This window comes from Anabrus simplex, chromosome 1, assembly GCF_040414725.1.
Source record: "Anabrus simplex isolate iqAnaSimp1 chromosome 1, ASM4041472v1, whole genome shotgun sequence".
NCBI classification, from domain to species: Eukaryota; Metazoa; Arthropoda; class Insecta; order Orthoptera; family Tettigoniidae; genus Anabrus; species Anabrus simplex.
Genome location: NC_090265.1, coordinates 274,745,421 through 274,764,545, shown reverse-complemented (window position 1 = coordinate 274,764,545; position 19,125 = coordinate 274,745,421). Strand labels below are relative to the sequence as shown.

Below are 19,125 nucleotides of genomic sequence, written 5' to 3'. Positions count from 1 at the left end.
CTGTGTGCTCTTAGAACCTTGTCTTGTTACATTTCAAAGGATTAATACTTTATAATGCCTTGTTTGCTATCGTGTGCAATGGAATATTTCAGATAAAATTTGCATCTTCACCTGTTATTACATTTTATATGTTAAATATTTCATTTTTTCATTGGGATGAAGTAATTAAAACGAGAAAACCGATTAATTAAAGTCAGAAATTTCAAGTTATTATATTTATTACAAAAAAAATACAATATACCCATGTTGTTGTTGTTGTTGTTTGAGTCATCAGTCCACAGACTGGTTTGTGCAGCTTTCCATGCCACCCTATCCTCTGCTAACCTTTTCATTTCGGCGTAACAATTGAATCCTACATCTGCTCTAATCTGCTTGTCATATTCATACCTTGGTCTACCCCTACCATTCTTACCGCCTATACTTCCTTCAAAAACCAACTGAACAAGTCCTGGGTGTCTTAAGATGTGTCCTATCATTCTATCTCTTCTTCTCGTCAAATTTAGCCAAATCGATCTCTCACCGATTCAATTCAGTATCTCTTCATTCGTGATTCGATCTATCCATCTCACCTTCAGCATTCTTCTGTAACACCACATTTCAAAAGCTTCTGTTCTCTTTCTTTCCGAGCTAGTTATCGTCCATGTTTCATTTCCATACAATGCCACACTCCAGAAGAAAGTCTTCAGAAATATCTTTCTCATTCCTATATCAATGTTTGAAATAAGCAAATTTCTTTTCTTAAGAAAGCTCTTCCTTGCTTGTGCTAGTCTGCATTTTATGTCCTCGTTACTTCTGTCATCGTTAGTTATTTTACTACCCAAGTAACAATATTCATTTACTTCCTTTAAGACTTCATTTCCTAATCTAATATTTCCTGCATCGTTCGACTGCACTCCATTACTTTTTTTGACTTATTTATTTTCATCTTGTACTCGTTACCCAAGACTTCGTCCATACCATTCAGCAGCTTCTCGAGATCTTCTGCAGTCTCAGATAAAATAACAATATCATCGGCAAATCTCAAGGTTTTGATTTCCTCTCCTTGGATTGGGATTCCCTTTCCAAATTCCTCTTTGATTTCCTTTACTGCCTGTTGTAGGTAACCACTGAAAAGGAGGGGGGACAAACTGCAGCCTTGCCTCACTCCTTTCTGGATTGCTGCTTCTTTTTCAAAGCCCTCGATTCTTATGACTGCAGGCTGAGTTTTATAAAGATTGTTGATAATTCTTCGTTCTCGGTATCTGATCACAATCACCTTCAGAATCTTAAATAGTTTGGTCCAATCAACATTATACAATGCCTTTTCTAGATCTATGAACGCCATTTATGTGGGTTGTCCTCCTTAATTCGATCCTCTAGGATCAGATGTAAGTTCAGGATTGTTTCATGTGTTCCTACATTTCTTCTAAAGCCAAATTGATCTTCTCCCAACTCAGCTTCAACTTGTCTTTCCATTCTTCTGTAAATAATACGTGTTAATATTTTGCAGGCATGAGATACTAAACTAATGGTGCGGTAGTTTTCACACTTGTCGGCACCGGCTTCCTTGGGAATACCCATATCATGTTCAATGACAACAAGTTACCTTGAACTATCATGATTCGAACTTCAACTTTTATGATTATAAATACAGGACTGTGTGTTGTATGCTCTGTCTTGTAAAAGCATGAATCGAAACATGGCCTTTATATCTTTCTTCTTTTCTTCTGTAACCTGAGATATTTGCTTGGCGACTTCTGGTTTTAGTTTCAAGATTTCTGTGTTGTTTGGCGCACTGGCTTCTCCAGTATCTTCAGGTAGACAACCCGTGGCTGAAAATCAGGAGAGTGGCTGAGCACAAACTGAACTTCATGTAGTACCTGACTAAACATTATAGAACTCACTTTCGTGAAGGGAATCAATTTGTAGTTCAGAAGCTTCGCATGGGTACCAAGTCTTTAAAATTAGTGTCCTTCATTTGCACAACCTTGTAAGGTCTTGTTCTATTTATGTCTTTCAAAATTTTGATTAGTCCTAAGGGAGAGAAAAATTCATTAACCCGCATGGCTTTTTCAATGCAACTATGTACATTGTCCACACCCTGAATACACGAGTGACCTGGAGTGGAATATTTCATTGTGATGCACTTCATATCATTGTTATCTCTCAAAAAATCTAACACAGCAAACGAAATATGCATTCCTATTCTGCGGAACACACGAGTTGCTCCATGTTATCAGTTCATCAATATTGTTCTATGCAATTGCTCGATCCAGTAGTACCCTGAATGCACTGGTGATATAATTAATTTCCTGTTCTTCCTCATTGTACCTCAGTCGAGAGAGCGCAGTAAACTTGTCTTGTTGTTGACAAAATAACGGTCAAATTATACGTGTTCAATTTTCTTCTATAAAAGAAAGAAATTGTTTCTGTCCTAGGACAAGCAATCACATTCTGCAGACCAAAACTTAATACAGGTATGTCCTTGATTTTTCTGTCTCTATCCTTTCAGCTCGACACAGAGTTCTATTCAGGAAATGCTCTTCATATTATGTTTTCTGCTCTTTGGTTGTTATATGCTGACCCTCCGAAACCTTATAAGCTTCATACACATTGCTGCGATCACTCGTCAGCTTGTGAAAGTCTGGATTGTACTCCGTAACAAAAATACATCTATACAAGCTCTGCTTCGTGGATTGCGGGGATGGTGATTGTGCAGATGTGATTGGATGAAAATATTATAAACTGTTTTTCTATTGGATCACTGGCTAACGAACAGCCAATCACTTCTTTCCACTCATATGCAACAAGGAAGTAATAATGACAAGGGTGTATCTGCTAGCCGGGAATAAGGTGGAACAAAACAAGGTTCTATCTGCTCCACACTTGCAGATAGAATCATGTCTTGTTTAAGTGTGATTATACGGTCTGCAGATAGAACTTTGTCACACTCTTAGTTTCCACATTTTCTCACAGATGGCATCATAGTGCTTGTTTTCGAATAGAACACGTCAAATAGAACCCTGTAGTGTAAAAATATGACTTTCACAAATTTTGTCAGATAGAACCTTGTCATTCTAAGGTCGCGATTTGTTGGTTATGCTTCCTGTTGATCGCATTACCTTCCCAATTGATATTTGGTAATTGAGGTCACCCACTACAATCACATTCCTTTCCTCCTCGTTTCCCACATAGCTGATTATCTTATCAAATAATTCTGAATCAGCGTTGCACTACCCTTTCCCGGTCTGTACACTCCAAAGACATCAAGTTGCCTATTATCTTTAGATATGAGCCTTACACCTAGAATTTCATGTTTGTCATCTTTAACTTTTTCATAGCTTTCAATTCTTCTTTCACCAGAATGAATACACCCCCTCCTATCATTCCCATCCTATCTCTACGATACACACTCCAGTTCCATGAAAAAATTTCTGCAACCATTATATCATTTCTCAGCCATGATTCAACTCCTATTACAATATCTGGTAAGTATATATCTATTAAATTACTTCTATTCCTTTCTTTACAATACTTCTACAGTTCACCACTAACATTTTTTATGCCATTCCTACTTGATTTCCAGTTCCCTGTTCCCTTATCACCACTCCCTAGGCTACCCCGTTTCCCTGAATGTACCTTCCTATATCTCTTCTCAACAAATTTTCTAACTTGTATGTACCACAGCGGTTTAAGTAAAGGCCATCTGAGCGCAGATCCCTATCTCTTACCTCCCCATTAGGATCTAGAAATCTCACTCCCAGTTTCCCACATATCCACTCCATAGTCTCATTTAAATCCTCTATCACCTTCCAGTCAGTATCTCTCCTACACGGTATTCCACTGATAACAATCTCTGCTTCCTTAAACTCACCCGTGCTGCATTTACAAGGGCCCACACATTCCCAGCTATCTTGGTACTTACACCTGCTTATCTTACGTTGTTAGTAACAACGCGATACACTACCATTTTCTCCTTTCCCTCCTCCTTCTCTTCTACTTTCTTCAACATCTGCCTTAACCTAATTCCTGGATAACACTCTACCCTGTACCCTTTCCTCCACTCACTTTCCCGACATGTCTAACAGTGGAATCCTGAATGACCAGAGCCTCAACCCTACCCACCTCATTTGATCCCCTCCTGGTCAGTATTGTCTATTACCTACAATATAACAGTGAATTATTGGAGTAGAGGCAGGGCATCTGGCAGGAAAACTGGGTTTAACCCACATGTAGTGTTGACCCCAAGTTATTGGGAAAAAAGCAAACATAAAGACAATTACTTTCCAGTAATGAATATGTATTTTACTAGTAAATGTAATATAAATTTATGTCCTCGTCCCAAGGTGGTATGGCTGTTTTCAGGCGCACTCCCAGTGGAGGAGAGTTGATGTATCCCACATACCAGCTTTCCTGCCAGTCTTAAATTTCTGGTAGTTCCAGAAATTGAAATCACCCTGTAGGACGGCAGCTAGTAGCGCTGACCGTTACATTACAGAAGTGGGCATTTTACTAGTGTCTCCATAGCTTATTTAAATCATAGGACTGTTTCTTTATTTATAACTTAAGTCTCTGATTTTTAATTCCAGGATGGTGTATTATTGGAGAATATGCATGACATTCCATATCTACGTCCAAAGGATATGGAACCAGAGATTACCGCCACAATGACAAAGATCAGTGTGCATGTTCGAAGACTGTTGCCACATTCTGTTCCATGTGGAATACAGGTAAAATGTTAGCATGACACCAGACACTACTCACGAGAAAATCAAACTGATTCAATTTCAGATTGATTGCATGGCTTCACTTGGGGAGAATGAAATAACTGAAGCACACTATTTGATACTTAACTGCTTGTTCACCCACTCATACATTTCAACTAGTTAATAGTTTCATGCTAGGTATTGATTACTGTTCAAATTGTGCCCTGGTGAGTTGGCCGTGCGGTTAAGAGTGCGCATCTCTGTGGGAGAAACATCAATGTCTTACTGACTGCTACTGCCTTATGTTCAGGTAGAGGCAATGCGCGTGCGGTTGAGCACGGGACTTGTTCGCTGCACCATCTGTACAGGCTTAACAATCCATCTGTGCGCCGCACTAGGGTGACTAAATTTTTGTCTAGTGAGCTTATTTGGAACAAAATCAAAAGTAGTTCCTTTGTGTCAGTCCAAGCAGGTGAAACTACTGATGTATTAACGAGAGGCAACTGAGTATCATCTTGTGGTATGCACATTCTTCCATACTTGAAGCTAAGAGTGTGAGGTCATCTGCGAATGCTAAGCAAGTGACTGTTAACTTGTCTTTTTTGTAGCTGATTTTTTAACCCAGAGTTGCCAGCTAGTGTGTTCGTCCATTCCCGAATGACCTTCTCCAGCAGACAGTTAAACAGGATAGGGGATAAACCATCTCTTTGTCTAACTCCTGTTTTGAACTGTTAACTTGTCTTTTTTGTAGCTGATTTTTTAACCCAGAGTTGCCAGCTAGTGTGTTCGTCCATTCCCGAATGACCTTCTCCAGCAGACAGTTAAACAGGATAGGGGATAAACCATCTCTTTGTCTAACTCCTGTTTTGATCTCAAAGCTTTTTGATAATATCCCTTTGAATTTGACTTTGGACATGGTGTTCGTTAGAGTAGCCTTCACAAGATTCAAAGTCTTCTTATCCAGTCCCATTTCAGTCAGCATCTCAAACAGAGTCGTAGGCCTTCTGGAAGTCAATGAAAATTGCTACATAGGGTGAGGTGCTGAGGGTTTTGTAGGTAAAGATAGTTTTGAGGTTCAGAATCTGCTCTGTGCATGATCTTGACTTCCTAAATCCAGCTTGGTAGTCTCCTATGCAGGAGTCCAATTGTGCCTCCACTTTTTTTAAGCAATGCTTTGGAGAAGATTTTGTAAGTCACTGATAGGATAGAGACCCCTCTATAGTTGTCAGGGTCTAACTTGTCTCTTTTCTTGTGCAGCAGGTGGATGATAGCTGAAGTCCAATCCTTTGGTAGTGTTTCTTTTGTCCAGATGTGTTATGATTCTGTGGATACTGTCAATTGACTCTTCATCTGCATGTTTCCATAATTCTGCAGTGATGCCATCTTCGCCTGCTGCTCTGTTAGATTTCAGTTCAGAGATGATCTGTTTGATTTCTTCTTTGGTAGGAGGAGAAGGGAGTCAGGGTTAATAATATTATTGGGTTGAAATTGTAATTTTTCCTCTGGTTCTTCTCCATTGAGGAGGTCATCAAAATATTTTGCAAGGGCTGTAGTACAATCTTCATTGTTCATTTTCAGTTCTCCGTCTGGTCCTCGAAGGTGAAGTATGGGGACTGAGTAAGCGTTTGTCTGAGATTTTAGAGTTTTGTACAAGTTACTGGTATTTTTCCTTTGAAAGTCTTCCTCTGCCTGATCTATGATGTTGTTGTTATATTGCCTCTTAGCATTTCTAATGGTCTTGGCCGTGTTCTTTCTGACTGTTAGGAAGGCTGTATGATTTTCCGTGTTTTTGTTGCAGTTCCATTTCACCCATGCCTGTCTTTTCTCCTCTATTGCTTTATCACATGTTGGTGTCCACCATGGGTGCTTACTCCTTCTGGTTGCAAGGATGGTTTCTGTTGCTGCATCTATCAGTGCCTTCTGTAGGTTAGGCCAATCCATTTTATTCTGATTATTGCTTAGGACCTTAGTAAAGTTGTTGTTCTCTTTCAACTGGGCTGGATTAAATTTTGGGATTCTGGACCTGGTGTAATTGTTGCCTCTGCAGTTCGTGAGTGGAATGAAATTTGCTTTGACCAAAGATAGGTAGTGGTCTGAATCAATATTGGCACCTCTCAATACCTTGACGTTCATTATTTTCTTACTATTCCTTCTATTGATGGCAACGTGATCTAGCTGGTACTCTCCTAGCAAGGGATTGGAACACCTCCAGGTCTTTGGATTTCGGGGGAGGTGTCTGAATGCTGTAGATTTAAGAACAAGGTTGTGATTTTTACACATATTGATCAGCTTCTCACCATTACAATTGGTTCTCTTGTGGGCCGGGTATTCTCCGACTATGTTCTTAAACCTGCGCTCCTTACCAGTCTGGGCGTTAAAGTCTCCCATCAAGATGATCTGGAATCTTATTGATTGTCTCTTCCAGTTCTTCCCAAAAGTATTCAACACTTTCAATATCACTCTTAATTAGTATCATTGGTAGGTGCATGGAAGTTAACAGTCGTGTAGGCTTTGTTGAGACTTCTGAAAGCTATAGTGGACGTTCTTCCATTTGGTTGATGAGAAGGAGATAATGGAGTTGATCATTTTGTTGTTGACTATGAAGCCTGTACCCAGGTGAGGCATATTCTTCATCACTCTCTGACCTGGCTGTCCCTTGTAGATCCTGAAGCTTTGTGACTCAAAAGGTTCTTCGTCCGTAAATCTTGTCTCCTGTAAAGCTGTTATAAGGATGTAGTGTTTTGTTAGGACGTCAAATGTATGTTTCAGTTTTCCCGTTTGTAGGAGGGAATTAATGTTTATCGTTGCCAGATAGTTGATGTGTTTCTTCCTCTTACATGAAGATGCAGGCTTCCCAGAATCCGACGGCCTGCTTGCCCCACTGTGAGTGGGGGTGGATTTGTTACCACCTGGGGTAGATTTCCAATTAGTTGTTTGCTCCATGTTTCCAGAGTTACGAAAAATTTTAGTGGGTTTACCCGAAAGTAACGTGGTGTTTAACTATCAAGGTTGTAAGCCTTGAAACCTCCAGCACTGATCGGTTCACTGACCCAGCTATAGTTGGGTTCTCTTGCTGAGCCCAATATAATATTGTTGCAGGAGTTTGGCAACGACGCATTTCATTACCATTTGCCTAGACTCACAAGGACTCTTCCCAGGTTGATTTCTGGGACCCTATATATCTATCTATCTTTCTATCTATCTATCTATCTATCTATCTATCTGGTCGGTCAGTTCCACTTAACCACATACTAATCAAAATCTTAAATAGAATACTGAGATACTTAAAATAGTTAAAACCACAAAAATTAATACTGTTGGGAATAAATTAAAATAAATTACTAAGTTAATACTAAAACTAATTAATATTAAAAACTCTTAATATCAACTAATCCTCAGACATGCACACATTCATACTTCAACCATTCAGTCAGTTGTCCTCAGCAGGTAGTCTCGGCAGGCAACCTTAAATCTTTGTAAAGAGCTAGTTTCTCTGACCTGAGCTGGCAGGGAATTCCATAATCTGGCATCGGCCACTACAAATGATCTAATAATTTTATTTGTGCGGTGCACTGGAATAGAAAGAAAGGATCTGGAACGTGTATTTAAGTTATGAAATGTTGATAAAAAGGTGAATTTAGAAGAAATATGCAGTGGCTGACTTTCAGCTAACACTCTAAACACCACTATTTAAATGTGTAGCTGCTGACGTTTATCAGGCTTCAGCCATGAGAGAGCCTGATAGTATGGGCTGATGTGAACATTGTACCCGATATTGTAAATAAATTGCAGGCAGGAATACAGTGCTCATTGAACTTTAAGTGTTTCTTCTCTTGTCATATCAACTAAAACAACATCACAATAATCAAGAATAGGGAGAACCAGTGTCTGTATTAGTTTGGCCTTTAGCTCAAATGGAAATACATCCTTTTGCCATTTAAGAGAGTGAAGCACTCCAAAAATCTTTTTACGGATTTTTTTTTCATGTGATCAGGCCAATCAGGTGTTTCATTCATAATTACGCCCAGATTTGTAACCATTTTACTGTAGGGAACAATGTTACCATTCATTAGGATAGGTGGGATTGCAATAATGCTATTATAATGATGATATGATTGCAAACACTTGTAATCAAGTAGGTTTGTCTTCCAGGCAGGATGCTTCTTCATCTATGTGTTCGGAGGTGACTATACAGTCCAATGCGGGAGTTACACAATTTGCCACAGTGATGACAGGTAGTCCCAGGTGGAGCAGTCATGTTATTTCTATATCTCCTCAGCACTTCTTTTCCTTTCCTACGTTGCCTCTTGTCATTCGCTGTACGTCGGCGGTTTTCTTCAAAACACAGTGTGCCGTAATGGACTAGTGATCTCCAGGATGAACAGTCAAGCGCTAAGTTCTCCCAATTATCAACATCAGTGTTACATCTCTTCAAGTTAGCCTTGATTACATCTTTAAATCGCTTCCTCTGATTGCCTACACAGCGTTTACGTACTGATAGCTCAGAGTAAAACACTTGTTTGGGAATGCGATTATTGGGCATGCGAACTACATGCCCTGTCCATCGTAGCTGGCGTCTGAAAACCATCAATTCTATACTGGTGGTGTGTGCCTCTTCAAGAACGCTGATATTTGTGCGCCTGTCTTGCCAAGTTATTTGCAGTATTCTCCTCAAGCAACGTTGATGATACTGTTCCAGCTTCTTAAGGTGTCGACTGTAGCATGTCCAAGATTCAGTTCCGTAGAGTAAGGTTGGAACTACAACGGGATTGTACACAAGAATCTTTGTTGTGATATTGACATAATGATTGTCAAATACTTGAGATCGTAACTTAGTAAAGGATGCTCCTGCATGATTAATTCTGTGTTGGATTTCTGAATCTATATTTGCGCTTGATGAGAGGGTGCTGCCAAGGTATGGGAAGGTGTTTACAACTTGAAGGCTCACTCCATCAATTGTGACATTGATATCTCTTTGACCTTCCCCAGGGGCTGGTTGGTATAGGATCTGTGTTTTGCTGGTATTCAGTTTGAGTCCGATCTTGTACGTATCAGAAAAAGCATTCAGGATTATCACAAGCTCTTCTTGTGTCTGAGCTACGACAGCATTATCATCAGCGTACTGTAACTCAACTAATGCTGCAGACGATGTCTGAGTTCCTGCCTTTAAACAGCTCAAATTAAAAAGTTTACCATCCATCCTGTAAGTTATATGAATTCCTGGAGGGAGATCATCTCTGGCAAGTTCCCTGACAGTGGCAACATACAAGGGAAACAAAGTGGGGGCTATCACACAGCCTTACTTAACACCGGTATTGATATGGAATCGCTCTCCAATAGAGCTGTTGTCAATGACAGCTGCCATCATATCAGTGTAGAGCAATTTCAAGATGGCAATAAATTTATGTGGAAAGCCATATAGAGCTAAAATATTCCACAAAGCTTCTCAGTTCACAGAGTTAAATGCCTTAGTGAGATCAATAAAGGCAATATAAAGAGGTCTATTTTGTTCTCTACATTTTTCCTGGAGTTGACAAGCTGTGAATATCATATCTGTGGTTCCTCTAGAAGGCCTGAAGTCATATTGACTCTCTGGAAGTATTTTCTCCACCAGGGGTACAATACGATTTGCCAAGATTCGAGGAATAACCTTTCCCAGGCACGACAGTAAGGATATTCCCCGATAGTTATTGCAGTTTGTTCGATCCCCTTTCTTAAATATGGGAACTACCAGACTGTCTCTGAAATCAGGAGGCATTTCTTCTGTGCTCCAAATTTTGACAATCAGTTCATGTATGTGTCCTATTAGTTCCTCACCTCCTTCTTTGAGAGCTTCTACTGGTATACCATCAGGACCAGAGGCTTTGTGATGCTTTGCTTGATTGACAGCATGCTTAACATCTAGTGTTGGTGGGGAGCCAAGTTCTTCATTGATGGGAGCTTGTTTTAATATATCATAGACCTGTTCACAATAATCGAATCCTGGTTAAGAGGTCTTCAAAATGCTCTTTCACCTATTCATGATGGAGTACTGATCTTTTAAAAGTGTACTCTTATCGCTGGACCAAAGAGGATTCCTCCCAAAGGTGGTGGGACCATAAACTGCTTTTGTCGCTTGGAAGAACAGTCGTGAATCTTTATCTGCTAGATATTCCAACTTTTTTGCCTTTGCTGTCCACCATGCATTCTTGAGCTCACGGGTTTTTCTTTGGACAAGGAGCTTGTATAATAAACAAGTATTCTTGAGTCTTAAATTGATCTTTGAGCTGATATTCATTGTTTGTGTAGTGAACCCATTTGATCTACAAATTATGCCTTATTGAATAAAATATACGAGTAACAGTAACGAGTAACAATGAAGCTTTGAAGGGGACGTTCACAACTTGAATGAGTGGCCTTTCCATCAGATGTAATGATCTTTGTTTTAATTCAGTGTGAAGTGAATGTCGCCATGTTCCTCGTAATTTATATGCTGCTGGACTGAGTGGCTCAGACAGTTGAGGCGCTGGCCTTCTGACCCCAACTTGGCAGGTTCGATCCTCGCTCAGTCTGGTGGTATTTGAAGGTGCTCAAATACATCAGCCTCGTGTCGGTAGATTTACTGACACGTAAAAGAACTCCTGCGGGACTAAATTCCAGCACCTCGGCGTCTCCGAAAACCGTACAAGAGTAGTTCGTGGGACTTAAAGAAAATAACATTACTAATTTATATGCTCTCGGCACAGACACCAACTTCGAACTGCATTGAATTGAATCTGTATTATAAATAGTTTTTTTAAATAGATGTGCCTTGAATGAGCGTAATTTATTACTGTGTGGGCGAATTATCAAAACTAACGAGCGTGTGGTTTGAAGCGTGAATCAATCACAAATTCACACCAATAATGACAACAAGCTCTTGCCACCACAAAGTATACTCGTGTTTATACTCAAATAAATATGAAGATGACGCTAACAAAGGTCGTGGATTTTGCAATAAATCAGAAAACATGATGGCATATTCTCGTACACTTTGCAATCCTATTATCTAATGAATCTAGTAACATTACTTTAATTTTCACCCTTTTTACATTTAAGCCCCGAGATGTTAATTCCGTCTCAAACATCAAAGAGGAGTAAATTATAAAACATGGCTAATAGCAAGAATCTGACTTATAAAAAACTATGTTAGCCACTCAGCTATAGATTATGATAAAAGAAAATGCAAACTGTGACCTCATGCAATAGGTCCACATGTACTTTACAGTTATTTACATTTAAATAAACACACTTCCCTACATTTTAATGTGATAGGATGTAGTTCTCTAAACAAACAGCTAAACCTACTGAAATTATGTAATAACCCCTAACCTATCCCCTTAGCTACATTAAAACACATGCACGCGTACATTATGACATTGCAAATCTAATAATCATCTTTAGTTGATTATCACGCCTGCTTTTGATCAGCCGGCTCCCATCCTTTAGCGAGCAGCCATCCTCACTGTGATGTCTTCAAATTGAAACTCACGCAATCCGTGGACCTCCATCCTGGCGTAGAAATCTCGCTCCCAATGTCTTACTGCTTCTGCTGGTTCAGAACTTGACTACAAAATTCCGTTCATTCGCGGTGTTACAACTGTGTCAATGCAACCTGCCGGTTACTATTTACAACACATGGTCGAAGTTTCCCCATGACCGTGAAATCCAGTTCTCATTCAGCTGCGCGATGACTCACTGCTTATCTAACACCGCAACTCTGTCAGTCTTCCCTCTCACTCCGCATTTTACCCGTATTATGTCACAACTCTTCATATGATACTAGTACACAATGCTGAAGTAGAAAATGTGCTCTTTATCAGGTGTCAGTGCCCCATGAAAATCTACTTTACTCCACCTACATATAAACTTGAAATGTTCATATCAAAATGTGCTTTCCACCTAAATTTTTCAGACACTAAAATGTTGAATTTATCGGATTTTTGGACACGATATATAGACAATGTTTACGCTATAATAGATAACAGACTCACTGATGACACTGGGCGAGTTGGCCGTGCTCGTAGAGGCGCGCGGCTGTGAGCTTGCATCCGGGAGATAGTAGGTTCGAATCCCACTATCGGCAGCCCTGAAGATGGTTTTCCGTGGTTTCCCATTTTCACACCAGGCAAATGCTGGGGCTGTACCTTAATTAAGGCCACGGCCGCTTCCTTCCAACTCCTAGGCCTTCCCTATCCCATCGTCGCCATAAGACCTATCTGTGTCGGTGCGACGTAAAGCCCATAGCAAAAAAAAAAAAAAAAAAAAAAAAGACTCACTGATAGCAAAAAAGTTTTAAATATATTGAATAATTTGGATTCCAATATAAAATTCACTTTAGAGGAAGAAGTAGAAAGATCACTGAATTTTCTGGACGTAGTAACGACAAGAGAAGAAAAAGGATTTTATTTCAAAATACACAGAAAATCCACTTTCACACTGGCCACTATCAAGAACAACTCATTACACCCTGAGGCACAGAAAAGATCAGCATATTATAGTTACGTTAACAGAGCGTTTAGTATTCCTTTATCCAAATCTGAAAGGAATAAAGCCCTCTTTAATGGTTTTAACAATAACATGATTGATAAAATAAATTTTCGGAGAAGCAACAATCTAAATTAGCAATCAAACCGAGTAAAACTGAGAAATACATCAAGTTCACATATAATAATCCAAACATACACACAATAACAAATTTATTTAAGAGGAAAAATTTCAAAATTGCATTTTCCACCAATAACAACATTAAACATAGTATTTTCAACCATGATACAATAAATCTCTCAGAAAAAGATAAATTTTTTGATTCATGAATATATAAACTCACATGCTTTAAGTGCAAGAATACATACATAGGACAATCTGGCCGCAATTTTAAAGTAAGATATTTAGAACATGTGAATGCTGAAAAACATAGAAGATTCTTGGCTATGGGATCACACATGACTGCCACAGGTCATAAATTTACCAACTTAGAACAAGACCTGACCATCATAAAGAAATTAAAAAAGGGCAGCTTAATGAACTAGTACCGTGTAATTTATAATTTTGTGAATATATTTTAGTATTGAAAAGGTGGAAACGTTTACGTTGTTATTATTATGAAGATCTATACATTCATCTAGACCAACTTGTAAAGAAAAATGATAACCTTAATGAGGCTGTAGAATATAAAAATCCATTCTCCTTCTTCTTCTTCTTCTTATTTTATGACCACATAGGATCACTTTAGTCAGTCCTTCGTTCAGGTCTCTTTGAAGGGATTGTTCGGGCTTTGCGGTCCTCCCAGTACTTCTTCAGACGCTCTGATCTTCGTGCCCTTTCCTCAGTTGAAAATGTGTGTGTTGTTGGTTTGTTTTGTGTAAGCGTAAAGCGGAGGTTTGTATTCTTGAGTTTTGTATTCAATTTTATCTTATTTGTGGTGTCTTCTGTTGTAAAATGAGAAACCACGGAAAACCATCTTCAGGGCTTCCGACAGTGGGGCTCAAACCCACTATCTCCCGAATACTGGATACTGGCCACGCTTAAGCAACTGCAGCTATCGAGCTCGGTGCAGGAGAAACTGTTAGATCATTTGAAGCAATTAAAATTTGAGTGCAGTGTAGGTAGGGACGAGCTCGCTAAGCACCTTGCGCAAGAGCAGATAGCCCAGATACAGGGAGAGATTACTGACACTAGGGCTGACTTATAAGTAGTCGTGAGAAGTTTAAATGGTGTGCGAATCGAGGTGAGCATGCTGAAAGGCGGAATGGAAGCGCTCAAGAGGGATGTAAATGTTTCGATCCCCGAAGTTTCTAATAATTTCAAATATAGGGTGTCAGGATTGAAATCGGAAATGCTGACCATATTAGAGGCTATCCAGAAGAGGACGGAAGGTCAGATAGACCAGGAAGAAATTACAGGTGGAATTAGGAAGGAAGTGCAGAAAGTTTGTCAGCTAGTGGAAGAGGAAGTTAGCCATGGGAAGACAGAAATCTGGGGTGAGATATCAAATCTGGGGCAGAGTACCTTGAAGGTAGAAAAAGGGGACAGTATGTAGTTACATTACTCTTGAAAATAGATTAAGTTGATATACAGTAATGTTGATATTTTTGGAAGTGAGTTATAGAAAAATGCCATAGAGCATTTTGACCATAACTCGTAGAATGAATCTTTCTATAGTGAATATTATAAATAATTCTTGTTTCATAATTTTGAATCTGTGAATTAGTAATAATTGATGTGTTTGGAAAGACTAATTTATTTTGAAGTGATAATATATTACAATGGTTTTACAAATCTTTAGTCAGTGTCAGCATGGGTAGATTGAAAATTAGTTTTAATTCTCACTTCCTAAGAACCTCTACTTTCCCAAATAATTCTTTATTACAGCATGCCCAGAGATTTACCATATAAGAGATGCAGCTTTCAATAAGAGCTTAGTAAGGACCCCTCAACAACCTATAAGAAAATGTATTCCTCAATCTGCTAAGGATACCAGTCACAGAGATAATTTTATTGCAGATAGTACAGACCTGGTTACTCCACGATAGAGATTTTCATCTATAATCAGTCCTAAAAATTTTGTATTCTGCACTCTCATTACTATATGATTGAAGAAACACGATTTACTCATATATCCAAATTAAATGCATATAAAGATTTATGAAAAATTATGTAGTTTGTTTTTGTCAGGTTCATAGTTAATCGATTGGAATTAAGCCATGTTTCAAGTAATAAAATATCTTGTTGGATATTATGTTCAAGTTCATAATTGCTAGAGTCTGTACAGAAAATATTAGTGTCATCATCAAAAATGGATAGTCTTCCATTTAACCAAAGTTGACCAGTATCATTAACAAAGATAATAAACAATAAAGGCCCTTTGGAGCACACCAGTTGAGATCACTTTTACACTAATTTCAGTATTATTACATGTTACAAACTGCTCCCTGTTAGAGATGTAATCAACGAACTAATCCTTTGCAGTACCTCTGATACCTGCTACTTCTAAGTTATGTAATAGTATTTTATAATCAACTGTGTCAAAAACTTTTAAGATCTATAAATAAACCAGCTACTAATGTACCTGAGTCTAGATCTTATTGACTTTAATATAATATCCTCAATAGCATTATTGGTACCGGTCTAGAAACCCGAGAATAACGGCCGAGAGGATTCGTCGTGCTGACCACACGGCACTTCGTAATCTGCAGGCCTTCAGCCTGAGCAGCAGTCGCTTGGTAGGCCAAGGCCCTTCAGGGCTGTAGTGCCATGGGATTAGGTTGGCATTATTGGTACTCAAGTGATGTAGGAAACCATATTTAAATTGATAAAAATATGTATTATTTAACAAAAATCTAGTAATTTAACCCTTTTTTAACTACTTGTTCTAAAATCTTAAATAAAGGAGGTAATACTGAGATCTTTTCTTTCTTTATTCGTGTCTGAATTACCAACTTTACATACACATATTTAAGAAAAAAACCATGATACTTTATCTACATTCCTACTATACAAATATACAGGTCTATTATACAAACAATCACAGATAAGGCAACAATTCAAGAGCTAGGTGATTCTTGACCAGTATTGGGTGACGTCAATAGCGTTGGGGGAAGCTGCAGTCAAGTCTTTCATAGTGCACATTGAAAGACATAAAACACACCGACATAGATGTTGGATCGTCTGCTGCTCTCCGCAATCACAAAGTGATGAACCACTTGAGAAACCCCACTTCTGCAAATTTACTTTTGTTCTGCTGACTTCTGTACAGAGTCTGTTAAGGGCTTTTCATACTGTCCACTTCTCCTTGTGTCCACATGGACGACTTCCCTTCGACTCTATCCAGTTGGAAAGGTGGTTGATTCTTTCTTTCCACATTTTGACCCTAGCATTCTCTGCTTTCCCCTCAAGGTTAACTGATGTGTGGAAAAAACTTTTTCTAGATTTTAGCCTCTGTGTGGCTGGATGGTATCCATAGAGAGGATGTGCTTCTTAAGAAGATGATTGGAGCCTTTCTTTGTTAGCTGCTACCTCCCTACTAATCTCACCGGAAGCAATACCAACTAAAAGTTGGATCTTCTCAATGGGTGTAGGTTTCAAACATCCAGTAATGATCCTGCAGCTTTAGTTTAGAGCAATGTCAACATACTGAGAGTGGTCTGTAAATACTAACATTAACCTTTTCACTGCCAAGTTTTTTTAAGGAAGAAGCACTTTTACAGATACATGTTTACTGATACAGTTAATGGAATGCATATCATCGCCTTAGCCCTGCAGCCCAATATGGGGTTGGGGATGAAGTGAGATTATATTTTACACCATATTTTTACAGCTGGATGCCCTTCCCGATGTAAATCTCAGTTGAGAAGGTAATAAATATGAAATGAATGATGGTGAATGAAACTGGGTAAGGAAGTGGAAGGAATCAGCTGTGGTTTATGAATAGGAACTGTTCCGGCATTTGCTTGGGAGTGCAAAAGGGAAAGCACAAAAAAAAAACATTCTCAGGACAGCTGACGGTGTGGTACAAACCCACTCGCCTGCTGAGTGCAGAGCTTGACTCCATAGAAGTAGCATGTTAATACGCATGGCTACTCTGCTTGGTGATACTATTACTGAAATATAATATAAAATTGTTGATCCAAGAACTGGTATTATCAACATCATTTACATTTGGGGAAAAAGAATTTATCTGAGGAAGGGGTGACAATTCCGCATGAGATTCATCATTACTACTTTGTCTTGCACTTTCTTGTAGTTCAATATTGCCACATAGATATTCTCCATCTTCATTATCAAAATATAGTACTTCAGAATCACTATTTATGAGGAAACATTCAATTTCTTCGTCAACAAGAGATTCTTCTTCTTAGGAATAATAATAAACAAGAGATGAATGTATACTTCAAGACGCCATGATGGCTACACGTAAGCGGGAAAGATGTTCCACTCCAACGAAGCTGAAATAACACCAGATCGCTTTCAAAACACACAAAATGGAGTGGTATATCTGCCGTACAGAACTTCCTTGAGCATTTCCATGGAATATCAAAGCATGACACTATATCCTGTACATTTGTAAGATCGATGAAGTACACACTGCACCGATACGTATATATACGGGTTTGGCGGACGAGGCACGGCGTTCAATAACGTATATATACGGGTTTGGCAGTGAATGGGTTAAATTTATGTATGCCTTTATAGTTTGGTACATCTTTAGCAATTTTAAGTTTAGCTGGCTGGTACGTTACCCTCTGATAGACATTAATTAACTAATTTTGTGATGTATAATAAATTTAGAGTGTCCTTTTATAAGAATATTACTAATACCAAAACAGTCAACACTAAAACTATTTTTAAGATTTACTACAAGTAATAAATTTCATCTTGATCCGTGGTGGAGTTATCATATATTGTACCTTCCCCTGTCCTTGCTTGGCCTAGTTCAGCGGAGATGCTGCATGATACGTTTGGAAATAAAAACATGGGTCGAAAGGTCTATCTAAAATTTACTTAAAAACATAGGACAGATTCTAGAATACATATTCGTAAATGAGAACTCGAAGAAATATATGGGTGGATGGGTGTATTGCCAATAAAGCATGAAGTAAGAATAGTAATCTTCCCAAATAAAATAAATTAATTTACAGAAATATATAACAATACAGTATAACATTTGCCATCACTGATTCAAATATAAATACGGGTCTTGAACCCAAATTACAGTCGTTGTGTGGAATATGGTGGTGTTATTGAGTTTTGATGGAGGTTCAAATGAATTAAACTGCGCTTGGCATGTAGCCTTGAACTGAATCGTCTCTTAACATGAAATTATAATTATAGATTTGCACATCTCAGCCTGATTAAATTAATCCAAACTAGTCAGTAAACAAATACAACAAACACTTGCTTGGGACTGGCAGATACCCACCAAAAGACACTGAATTCACAATCACAGGCTTCTGCCCTGGAACAAATTGGAGAGGAATAAAACCTCACAACCTGAAAATCAGCTCATGCTGTAAACCCCTTAAACGATGACACACACAATAACAGACAAATAGCACAATGGACAAACGCAGAAGGTAAAAAATAAACACAACCTGAAAAAGAAAACAAATATATACACTCGATGTCATCTTCTGGGTTTAGGTTACGAAATTAAGACCTCTATAGTTCTGGACGTCAACTGCCTTGCATACAATAGCGAAGTGTTGCCAGTTAAAATTAGCAACTCCTGGTCAGCTGTGGAGAGAACATCAATAACAAATATTTTACACGCGAACAGACTAACCTTCCTTGGGTGGGATAACAGGTTTTGTGTGTACACCAGGTTCATTCATTTGTGGCTCAGTCATCCTTCACCGAGTCTATACATGCATAAAGACGCCATTGGTTCAATAGCCCATTTCTCCACACTGCTTTCAGAAAC

At 38.7% G+C, this 19,125-nt stretch overlaps 1 protein-coding gene across 2 annotated transcripts in view; it reads left to right on the top strand.

Moving 5' to 3' along the window:
- The window catches only part of LOC136886892 (uncharacterized protein F13E9.13, mitochondrial), a 175,440-nt gene that overhangs the window by 60,929 nt on the left and 95,386 nt on the right, over nucleotides 1-19,125 (top strand). The window contains exon 3 of one of the 2 annotated variants that reach the window (XM_067159742.2): nucleotides 4,569-4,709. The exons of the other annotated variant lie outside the window; for it this stretch is intronic. Coding sequence (XP_067015843.2) covers nucleotides 4,569-4,709 — 141 coding nt within the window. The remainder of the gene's footprint in view (nucleotides 1-4,568; nucleotides 4,710-19,125) is intronic. 2 annotated transcript variants of the gene reach the window in all.